At 40.7% G+C, this 10,674-nt stretch overlaps 2 protein-coding genes across 2 annotated transcripts in view; both read left to right on the top strand.

Moving 5' to 3' along the window:
* The first annotated feature begins 335 nt into the window (after positions 1 to 335).
* Positions 336 to 5,515, top strand: RPL23 (ribosomal protein L23). Its single transcript, XM_042475057.1, has 5 exons — positions 336 to 471; positions 1,356 to 1,439; positions 2,821 to 2,949; positions 4,849 to 4,962; positions 5,384 to 5,515. The coding sequence occupies exons 1-5, from the start codon at positions 459 to 461 to the stop codon at positions 5,464 to 5,466; spliced, it is 423 nt and encodes a 140-aa protein (XP_042330991.1). The 5' UTR covers positions 336 to 458; the 3' UTR covers positions 5,467 to 5,515.
* A 1,508-nt stretch (positions 5,516 to 7,023) lies between these two features.
* The window catches only part of C6H17orf98 (chromosome 6 C17orf98 homolog), a 5,651-nt gene continuing 2,000 nt past the window's right edge, over positions 7,024 to 10,674 (top strand). The window contains exons 1-2 of the mRNA XM_042475056.1: positions 7,024 to 7,995; positions 10,434 to 10,533. Of these exons, the coding sequence (XP_042330990.1) occupies positions 7,789 to 7,995; positions 10,434 to 10,533 (307 nt within the window). The 5' untranslated portion in view covers positions 7,024 to 7,788. The remainder of the gene's footprint in view (positions 7,996 to 10,433; positions 10,534 to 10,674) is intronic.

Genomic DNA, 10,674 nt, shown 5'->3' with positions numbered 1-10,674 from the left:
TAATAATAATAATAATAATAATAATAATAATAATAATAATAATAATAATAATAATAATAATAATAATAATAATAATAATAAATGCTATGGAATCCTGGGGACTGTAGTTTTGTGAGACATTTATTAGCCTTTTTTCTGGTGCCACAACTACAGTTCCCAGAATTCCATAGAACACTGAGCCAGGGCAGTTAAAAGTGGAGTCAATCTGGATGCAGTGACATGATGGGGCTAATTCTAGTTTAAAACAGGGACAAACATTAATAAAAAATGGCGCCTCAGTGAGGAAACAGTGGCTGTTCCTCCACTGGAGCGATAGGTGGCGCTGTAGCCAGAGCCAGTCCTGACGTCACGCGGCCGAGTCTTTGCCACGTCACGTGGTTCCTCAGGAAGCTTCTTAGTCTCCCGGCAGGCTTTGCGCCTCCTTTTTTTTTCCCCCTCCGCTTGGCCCGGCGTCCAAGATGTCGAAGCGAGGTGAGGCCTGAAGGGAATCGGTAGCCATCCGTCCATCTTGGCCCGGACTCGGCGCCATCTCATGCCGGGTTGATAGTGGTGGGAGTTTAGCTGTCGATTGGCCCAAGGGGAAGGGGGTTCTGCGGGGCAGGGGAGCTTGAGGGCCGCAGTCAACCCGCACCCTCTACTTGCCTTGGATCCTGCTGGGTCCTTCATCATAACTTTTAGGTGTCTATGCAGAATGCCTTGCAAGAAGTTTCTCTTAAATCCCATCCAGACAGCAGTCTGTGCTCCAATAGTACAGTTATGGAACAGGCTCAGGAGTTATCTAGGCCAGGCCTCAGGGTGGCAATGTGTGGACTGTGCAGAAATGAACCCAGTTTGACATCACTTTAACTTTATTGGCTCAGTGCTGTGGAATTCTGGGATTTGTAGTTTTGTGAGATTTTTAGCCTTCCCTATCAGAGAGCTCTGGGGGTCCCATTAAAAGACAAATGTATTGATTTAGAGCAGTGGTTCCCAGAAGTTTGGGCCTCCTGGTGTTTTTGGATTTCAGCTGCCAGAATTCCTGACTGCTGACCAAGCTTTCTAGGGCTTCTGGAAGATAATCATAATCATAATAAACAATAATTTCTGAACCACTTTTAATTTTGTACATCTCCATATACCTGTTTTCTGAAGAATGTGTTTAGCTCCTATTTCCTACTGTAGGGATGGGCAAAGGTTGGGGAATTCGCAGTACTATCAAGGATTGCTTAGTAGTGACAATGATGAAACTTGTAGTTTAGTGGCTTGCATTAGTGGATGGCAGGGAAACAGTGCATCCTACTGAAAGCAGACAGAAGTGACAGGTACTGCAACATTGGGGTGCCATGGCTAACTGTTTTCCATCTCTGTTTTAATAGGACGTGGTGGTTCGTCCGGTGCGAAGTTCCGCATCTCACTTGGTCTTCCTGTGGGAGCTGTTATCAACTGCGCAGATAACACAGGTATATCACATTTACCATATCTACTCAACTATAAGTCAGCCTCATGTATAAGTTGAGGGTAGGTTTGGGGGCCAAAATTATGGCTGCCATCTTGTTAAGCAGAGATTTTGTGATCTTATCAGGTGCATAACAAAAAGAGCTTTTATTGGCAATAGGATACTCTCTTTGTATGTTTGGCAACTGAAAAAGCACAAACATTTTATCCTTGGGAACTGAGTGGCAGAGCACTCTCCAGGTTCATTTTCCTGGAGATGCTGGGAAATACCCTGGAGAGCTTACTGCCTGTCAAAGTAGAAAGTACAGAACTAGATGGAGGAGTGGTCTGATATGCTGTATGCAGTTTCTTATGTTCCTTGAAGGACATGAAAGTTTAAGCTCTAGCAGCAACCTTGCAAAGGGATACTTAGCCAAGCATTACAACCTTTAGTATAAATAACAGTTACCGCAAGAGAAGGGAATTGATTAGGCTTTATGCATTTTTTCCATATCTGAATTTGAATTTGCTTGGAAATAGGTTTTGGAACTCAGGAAACATCTTTGTTCACCATGTAATATTTGGAGGGAGGGGATGAAAAATGAAGTAAGTATTTATAAAATCAGAAAAAAGCCAGCACAGATTCCACTTGTTTGTGTCTTCTGACTGAATCATCTGTGTTGCCTCACTTTTCTTAGGTTGGATTAGGGCATGGGGGAAGTGTAACCCCTCAAGACTGCTTTTGAGGCCTCCTGATGGGTTTTTCTGGCAAAAAGGTGTTAATTACCTCAGTTGGACACCTCCAGGAGCAAATTGCAGAATCCTAACACTGTTAAAATGAAAGAATGTCATTTGTATTGGATTTCTGACCATTTCTGCTTTTGTTTGGATTGGTGAGGGTCATGTATTTTTACCAATATATGTGCTCTCTAGAAGGTCCTAAGAACAGAAAATTGCTAGATTAGCTGCTCCAATTACCTACCTTGGTGTAGGGCTTTACAGAGATCTTTAATTTTTATGGGGCCTTTAGCAGAAGGGTAGCGGTCTGCAGTCTGGATTCTGTGAAGCTCTTTCTGGATTATTGTTACTCTTGGGAGGGAAAGGGCCATTGCTTTCATTTCTTCTAAAAGCTACAGTGTTCTAAATTCTGTTTTAAGCCTCAGTTGTAGTAACAGGGAAAAGGTAATGGTGTGCCTAGAAACAGTAGACTTTCCCCTTCTCTAAAGCACTTGCTGGGTCTGTGTCTCCATGGCCCAGGGAGTTGTCGTGGAAGGGTACATTAATGCACTGCTTTTGGGTGAGGTGACAGCTTGTGCTTGTTTGTCTCAATCGGTGGTGCAACACATATCTGGAGTCCCTTTGCCTGGCATGGAAGGTTAATAGAATGATGATTCCTTTGTTTTACAGGGGCCAAAAATTTGTACATCATCTCTGTGAAAGGGATTAAAGGGCGCCTGAACAGACTGCCAGCTGCTGGTGTGGGGGACATGGTAATGGCTACTGTTAAGAAAGGCAAACCAGAACTCAGGAAGAAGGGTAAGTGGCGGAAGATGCTGGATTTGTGAGTTGAAGAACTCTTTGTGTTGATTGCCATAGAACACAAGTAGTGGGGAAATGGTTTGGGTAGAGACTGAAATTACATCATATCAGTAAGACAGTTCCTGTCTAGGCAACGGTTTTCTGGGGTCTGTGTGTGTGCCTTCAAGTTTCTTGTCAACATATGGTGACTGCATGAATTTCATAGGGTTTTCTTAGGCAAAGGGTATTTAGAGGTCATTTGCCAATTCTTCCCTCTAAAATACAGCCAACAGCACCAGATATTTGTTGGTGGACTCCCTTCCAAGATAAACTGCTTAGTTTCCAAGATAAGACAGGATCTGATGTTTCCCTCATACAGGGGCCTAAATTCATTTGTTTGTCCTAACTAGAGTAAATCTGTTGAATCAGTGGAGCTTACAGAAGTGTTGATTTACCGGATTCTCATTGACTCAGTGGATCTACTTTAGTTGAAACTAACAATTGGATTCAGTGTCATGACTGTCATCCTGTTCAATAATTATGAGATTATAACCTGGATTTACCATCTCATAACATTTGGGATTCGTGTTTTTATTTATTAATGACCAAACATGATTCCAGAAACCTACCAAAGCAAAACATGATTTGTTGTGTTCTCTTGGCTTTGACTGAAAATCTCAATAAAATCTATCATACAACAGCTCCAGGGATAGGGCAGCATTGACAGAAGTTCAGATGTAATACCAAACTGTAGCTTGGAAAGGAACTTCACCCCATTGTTTTAGGTTCTGGTTCGGTGACGACTTGTAAGCTGGTTGCTCAGATAGTTTTGGTAGTGACTTTAGAACAAACCATGATTTGGTATTAACTTGCCAGTTTTCATTTTAGAGACAATACAGAGAACAGTCCAGAAGCAATGGCCAATAGTTAACCGAACATAACACTACTTATCCATAGTATAGTCCATGCTACTTGGTCAGTAAATACTCATACTTTGTACAACAATGAACGTAACACATAGCCTGATACTTCTGATCTACAAATACACCTTTAGTTTATTTGCCAAGTCTGTATCAGTCCTCACTATCAATTCCACTCCTACTCCTCTGGCATGTGCAGAAAACTTGAGTCTTGTCTCTTTTTTCCTCCTCAGGCTAGGATAAAAAATGGTGGATTTAAAAGGGAATTTGTGAGAACCATGTTCCTCCCAGCAGAGACTGAGGGTTTTAAGAGAGAATCTTAATTTTTTTACTGAGGCTTGCTTGGATAAGGACAGGAAAGGCCTGGGTATCAGGATTTTTGCACTCACTTAGGTTACATGTATTTTTTTATCCTTAACAGGTTTATGTCTCATAGGGGGCATCTAGAATCTCATGTACCTAGTATACCATGGAGTATATGGAACATTTAATAACAATTTTGAACCCAAGAAAATATAAGTTGTGCTTTGCATTAAGTGAAAGGATGTGCCATGCATTGAAGTCCTGCCCACTAGAACTTCGATGACTTCTGATTTGGCTTCAATATTAGGGGTAATTTCTTGTGGTTTAATGCAATCAGAATTTGTTTATATGTTCATATCCCGAGAGTCTCAGCTTTTGAATTCTGTACACAACTTTTGTTTTGGACTATAACTCCCAAAACTGGCTATGCTGTTAAAGGACTTCAAGGATTTGTAGCGCAAAGGTTACTTGTGAGCTCTGAATCTCTGTGTATAACACAAAACTAACATTTCCTGATTGGATAAGAGCCAAACCTTTGAAGTTTTGATAGCATTTCTGTCTCTCTTGGGGCCCTGAAGACATTGATGCTTAGGAGACTGTATTTAATATTTTATTTCAGACTGAAGGATTGCATAGCTATGTTTGTTGTTATTTATTTGCCTGTTGATTTTGAATTTCTCTTACTGTCCTGTAGTGCATCCAGCAGTAGTGATTCGGCAGCGGAAGTCATATAGGAGAAAAGACGGGGTGTTCTTGTACTTTGAAGACAATGCAGGGGTGATAGTAAACAACAAAGGGGAAATGAAAGGTATAGATGCTGAGAGATGGGCCAATCAATAGAGAGCAGTTAATAAATTTCATTTTCAACTAATCAACTGAATAATTGCTTATGTAATGGATTTGCCCAAATAGTCTAGAGCCATGCTTCTTAACCTTTTCTTTCCAAGGGATCCCTTGAAATACCTTTTGTTGCTGCAGGCCCCCAAGACTTAACCAAGATTTTAAAACCTGAAGTGCATCAAATACTGTGCTTGCTATACATCTTGACTTGGTACAGCTGGGGTTGCCTTTTGCTTCACATGTGTTCCAGTGCAGGAGAAAGAGGCAGGGAGGGAGGATGGGCAAACCTCTGGAGATTGTAGTGCGCAGCAGAGGAGGGATCTAGAATTGTTTCATGGGGCAGTCTCATACCACTCCTTAGTAACAAGCGTTTCCATTTATTTTTCTAGGTTCTGCTATCACAGGCCCTGTAGCCAAGGAATGCGCAGATCTGTGGCCCAGGATTGCCTCCAATGCTGGAAGCATTGCATGAAATCTATCGTGCTCTTTCTAAAAAATTCAATAAAAGTGGTTGTACCAAACAGGCTGGCTATTCTTGCAGTTCAATGTAACAACTTTCCATTTGGCTGGGAAGTAGTAAAGTATGTGAAATGGCGTCTTGGCTCCTATTGACAGAATACTGGAATAGAAGAGTTTGCCACCAAGCTGTAAGGTTTAACATTGGTACAAGAACTGTGGGATTGTGGTTCAAATATTTATTTACATTTGATTGAGTGATTATTTATTCAGTCATGAAGCTTCAATCTTTATCTCAGAGTTGTTGTCAGGATTAAAATGGGAGAGAAGACAAACGCTGCCTTGAACTTTTTTAAAATTAAGATGGGAATTTAAATTAGTTGAGATTTTCACAAGGCCAGCTTTCCTCATCTGAGCAGTAAAGAAGATGAACTTGGCAGTAATCCTGTTTTGGGGTAATCTCTTTCAGATATTTTAATTTTGTGCTCTGTATTTGTAACAATTGTGATCGATGTTATTGTGAGAAACCTTTTTACCACATATTTATGGTGGTAGCAACATTGGTGTGACCCATATTAGGTGATGATGCAACTTATTTGTGGGTCCTGACCCAACAAGACAAGATGTGAGCTCAAAGTGTGTTCCTAACTTATCCAGATGCTGGCAATTAAATCACTCTGGAACACATACAAGGGGATGGTCATAAATCTGGGGAGCAACTGCCAGGTTTAAGGAAAGGGGGGGTGGAGGCTGTATTCTTATGGGGCTGCAAACGACATTTGCTGAATTGTAAATAAAAAACCTAATGGATTTGTCCCTTCCTGTCCCTAAAACAGTAAAGAGAGCCAGAACCATGGTAGAATTCCCTCATGCCCCTTGGGCAGCATGGGAGTATTTTTAGCCAGAGGGCTTGGGGCCTCCCGAGTAGCCTTCCAAGACTGTATCCAGCCCACACTTTACCCATCCATCATTAATGTTTTGCTCAACAATTCTTCAACTTTTATAAATAAACATTGAACAACCTGGCTTCCTTTGCTTGTCCTATATGAGCAATCTTAGGCACTCACCAGAGTTCTTTGGAAAGAATTTGTGAAGATGCTTTAAATCTCTCTATGCTGTTTATACTGTGCGCTGCAACTTCCAGAACCTGAAAAATACAAGCAGATCATGGAAGAGCTGGTATGTATGTCGAAGGGTATCCAATACACTGAGAAATAGTCTCTAGCATGAAAAGATGATCAGTGATTGGAAAGAGTAGGAATTCAATTTCATGCTGTCAGTCATCCATAGAGAATTTGGCTGAGAGTATTTTGTTTCCCTTCTCTATTAACAGAACAGCACAGGGAGTGAAACCTGGCTCCCACCAGAAGTACCATGTGGGAAAGGATCTATCTGGTGCTTCACCTGCAAACATAGTGACTGGGTGTTCGTCCTTGCATCATATGCAAGAGTGGGCAAAGTGCAGCTCGTGGTCAGCACCTGGCCCCAAAATACTTTTATTTATCAGAGGGAATGCTCCCAAATTGCACTTGGGATGTGGAGGGTATTTCCTATGTGTGTCTCCAGGTAAAAATCAATTCTTGTAAAAAAATTCCAAAAAGTGCACTTCCACTACATTTTGTATGCCCCTGGGCCAATTTAGGTTAAAGAAGGACCTTGTTTAAAACTGGAAACATGATGAAAATGCCCCCATAATTTCTAGAGGTGTTTGGAAGCAAGGAATTATGTTTTTGTTTGTGGGAGCAGGTGTTGCCCTCCCAGGGGGCTAATGTGACCTCCACAATTGTCCACTTCTGATCTAGAGGCTTAAACAATCTTGCCAATGGAGGGATGCAGGGGAGACATGACAATATTGAAATACTTTGTTTTTCATATGGACCTTGGGACTAAAATAGTACAATTAATTACTAAATTCAGAATATGATCTCTGGTTGTAAGAAAATAAGCTAATAAGGACAAGACAGAAATACCTTTAAAATTGCAAGAATGTGACTGAGATGATTTTAATTGTTTCAAAATAGAGACAAAAGTTCTGCCCCCTTTTTGCTTTTGGAGATTTGGTAACAATCAGATGGTACAAAACAGAACAGTGTTTGTGACACTGGAAAGTAGGGTCCAAGTCCTAAAGCACCCCTGGTCCTTTTGAATAAAGTAGCTTTAGTGTATTAGCAACCTCTTCCCTTGGTTGTTAGGGAGCAATTGTCTGCTGATAGCATCACAGTGACACTCTGGTAAGGCAATAATTGTCAATGTTAGGGTTGCTAGGGAGATGATGGAAAGGGGAGGCTAGTGTGTTTGGAGTGGTGGCTGGTGGTTTTTACTCTTCCCTGAACCAGGCATGACGTGTGTTACACGAAAATGCCTACAGAGAGAGAGAGAATTCATCCTTGATGGAGTGGCAGTGGACACCATCGCTAGTAGCTACACCAACATTTTGCCCAAGCTGTGGTCTGCCTTGCCACCTTATAATGCTCAGCTGGACATCCATGCGGCCAGCTACTTTTCATCCCCAGTGGTCAAATCTGTGCTGAAAAAAACAGAACAGGTAATGGCATGTGAAAATCAAGACAGATAGCAGTATAGCTGTGGGCTAGAGAATTTGCTGGCTTCTGTTCCTACAAGACAGTATTTTTATAGAGTTCTGTTCTTTGCAATTCACAGACTATTTGTAGTTTACTGAACATGTCCAGCCTAATCCAACTTTGCCATATCACAGTTGCAGCCACATTTTTCTTGACTGCGTATATACTATGATTGGTACTGCCTCAATTTTAGTCAGTGAAAAAGTTACCTGCACTAGACAGTGTATGGTAGCCTTTGGCATTGAAAGTGGAGAATGTGTTGGCCTATTCTGCAATGTATTTAACCTTTATAAATTGATTATATTTTTCATAGTACTATATTGGGACATTACTTGATCTCAACCACACTAGAATGGAACATGTATGAAATATTTTTCCACTTCCATGTCAGAAGACACATCAATGTTTCTAATGAAAGTGCTGTATTTGGACATTTTGAATGCCTCTAGACCACTTAGCTATAAAAGTTCATGTCTTGGGAATAAGACAATTCACTCCACGGTTTGTTCCATTTTGTCTTATGTTTCTAAATACAGTGGTTTTAAGAGCATTTACTAATTTGATTAGTAAAACAAAAATATGTTGTGTCATTTTACCCTTCCATGGAAAAAAATCTGTTCCAGATGTTAGATTTCTAATCTACCTGATCTCCCATTGTTTAGACAAATACCAGCCTATGCAGAAAAGGGTAGAGAAAAGTCCAGATCACTGTTGGCCAACAAAATCCAGCCCATTTCAAAAGTACTTATAATACTTTCAAAATATGTTTAGACATTGAGTCATCTATTGTTCTGAAGCAGTCATATAAAGCTCCTTCCTGTGTGTCTTTCCTCTTTGAACATGGTGCAGGGATGCTCAGAAAGAATTATGTGAATCTGTTGGGGCATTCAAATAGAATATCTCTTATGTCAGTTGGCCATAAGTTGGTGATCCACTTTTTTAGATGTGGTGTCCTTCAGATTTGGTGGGCAAAATCTCCCATTGGTTGGGGATGATAGGAGCTGTAGTCAAACACATTTGGATGGTTTTTGGCTGGGATAGGCTGCATTAGTTCATATACACAAACAGTGAAGAACGTGGGAATATCTGGCTCGCCTGACGTTGTTGGACAGCAACTCCCATAAGACCTAACCAGGATAGTTAATAGTGTGGTATGATAGTTAATAGTGAGGAAGATGACTTGAAGGCATACAACAACAAATTGTGGGAGGTAAAGTAAGACAACTTTTGGAGCGCCATACAATTTTGTTTTGGCATTGTAATTCTCTTGCACTTTTCTTTCTTCCTTCAATGATGATCCTTTTGTGATCTTTCTTCCCCTGTTTGGAATGTTTTTGGCCTTCATTGTTTGATGTCACAGATGTCTCTATGATCTCACTATACATATTACTCCATCCATCAATCCAGTTGCTTAGATTTCTCATGTCTCTATAAGTGAAACTGTCCAAGAACATTCAGTTTGCAGCACCTTAAAGCCCAATAAATACATTTTGCTATATGCATTTGTGAATTCCTTCATGCAGAGTTCTCTTATATTGCAGCAGGTCAGGGTGGCATTTTTCTGCCCTCTGAGGACCACATGGACTGCTGTAAAAATAAAACTAAACTGGAAGTGGTCAGATGTTCACTTTTCTGTTGTTTTGACAAATTGGTATTTTTAATGTTAAAACAGGGCCCCTGCAACTTATTTAAAAGATTAATCACCATTTCTAGTGGGAGCTGCATGTAGGCCCAGGCCACAATTTGCCCACTTTTGCTTTTGTGGTTGGTGTATATAATATAGATGAAGAATGGAGCTAAGTGAGATCACAGTGAAGATAATTGTGAAGAGTGCCAAAATATTTAACAGCTGTGTCATCTATTTTGTTTTTATGTAATTATCATAAAACCTGTGCTCTTGGTGACAGGATGGGGTTCATCCACCACTTTAAGATAAGGTAATATCTGCTTGGACTATGGGCCATTGTGCTTTTTGCATTTTGTTTCTGGCTTTTATTGTGTGCCTTCAGATCAATCCTGACCTAATGTCAATCTTAAGGCAAAATCCTCATGGGGTTTTCCTGGCAAGATTTTTTCAGAGGGGGTTTGCCTTTGCGTTCCTCTGGGGCTAAGAGAATGTGACTGACCCAAGGTCCCCAAGTGGGCTTCCATGGCCAAATGGAAATTTTAATCCAGACTCCTAGTCCAACACTCAAACCACTACGTCACATTGATTAACCACACTTTTATGGCCACTTGCCTATTTAGGATTATGCCTCATGCTTCATAGGGAAATTTGATTACCTGGTTACTTCTTAGGAGATGGAAAATATTAAATATAATTAAGTTAAGAATTAATGTCTTGTTGATACTAAATATGAGGCTGAATAGGGCATCTGTGTTTTTCTTTGTCTTGTTATAGACTCGTGGAGGGACCTCCAGAGATGGCTGGATAGTGGATTATTTCCACATCTATGGACCAGGGCAGAGGTACTTGAACAGGAGAAACTGGGCAGGAGCTGGTAAGCAAAGTATTCTATGCATCTTTTTGCTGTGTTCAAATTTCACTTGCAATTGTTTTTCTTGTTATTATGCGTTTTATCAGGCTTAGGAATGTTTGGCTTACCAGAAGCTCACAGCTTCTGCCCAACCCACACAGCATA

Source organism: Sceloporus undulatus, chromosome 6 (genome assembly GCF_019175285.1).
Source record: "Sceloporus undulatus isolate JIND9_A2432 ecotype Alabama chromosome 6, SceUnd_v1.1, whole genome shotgun sequence".
Classification (NCBI taxonomy): domain Eukaryota; kingdom Metazoa; phylum Chordata; class Lepidosauria; order Squamata; family Phrynosomatidae; genus Sceloporus; species Sceloporus undulatus.
The sequence above is the reverse complement of the archived record's forward strand: the minus strand, read 5'-3'. Positions and strand labels throughout refer to the sequence as shown.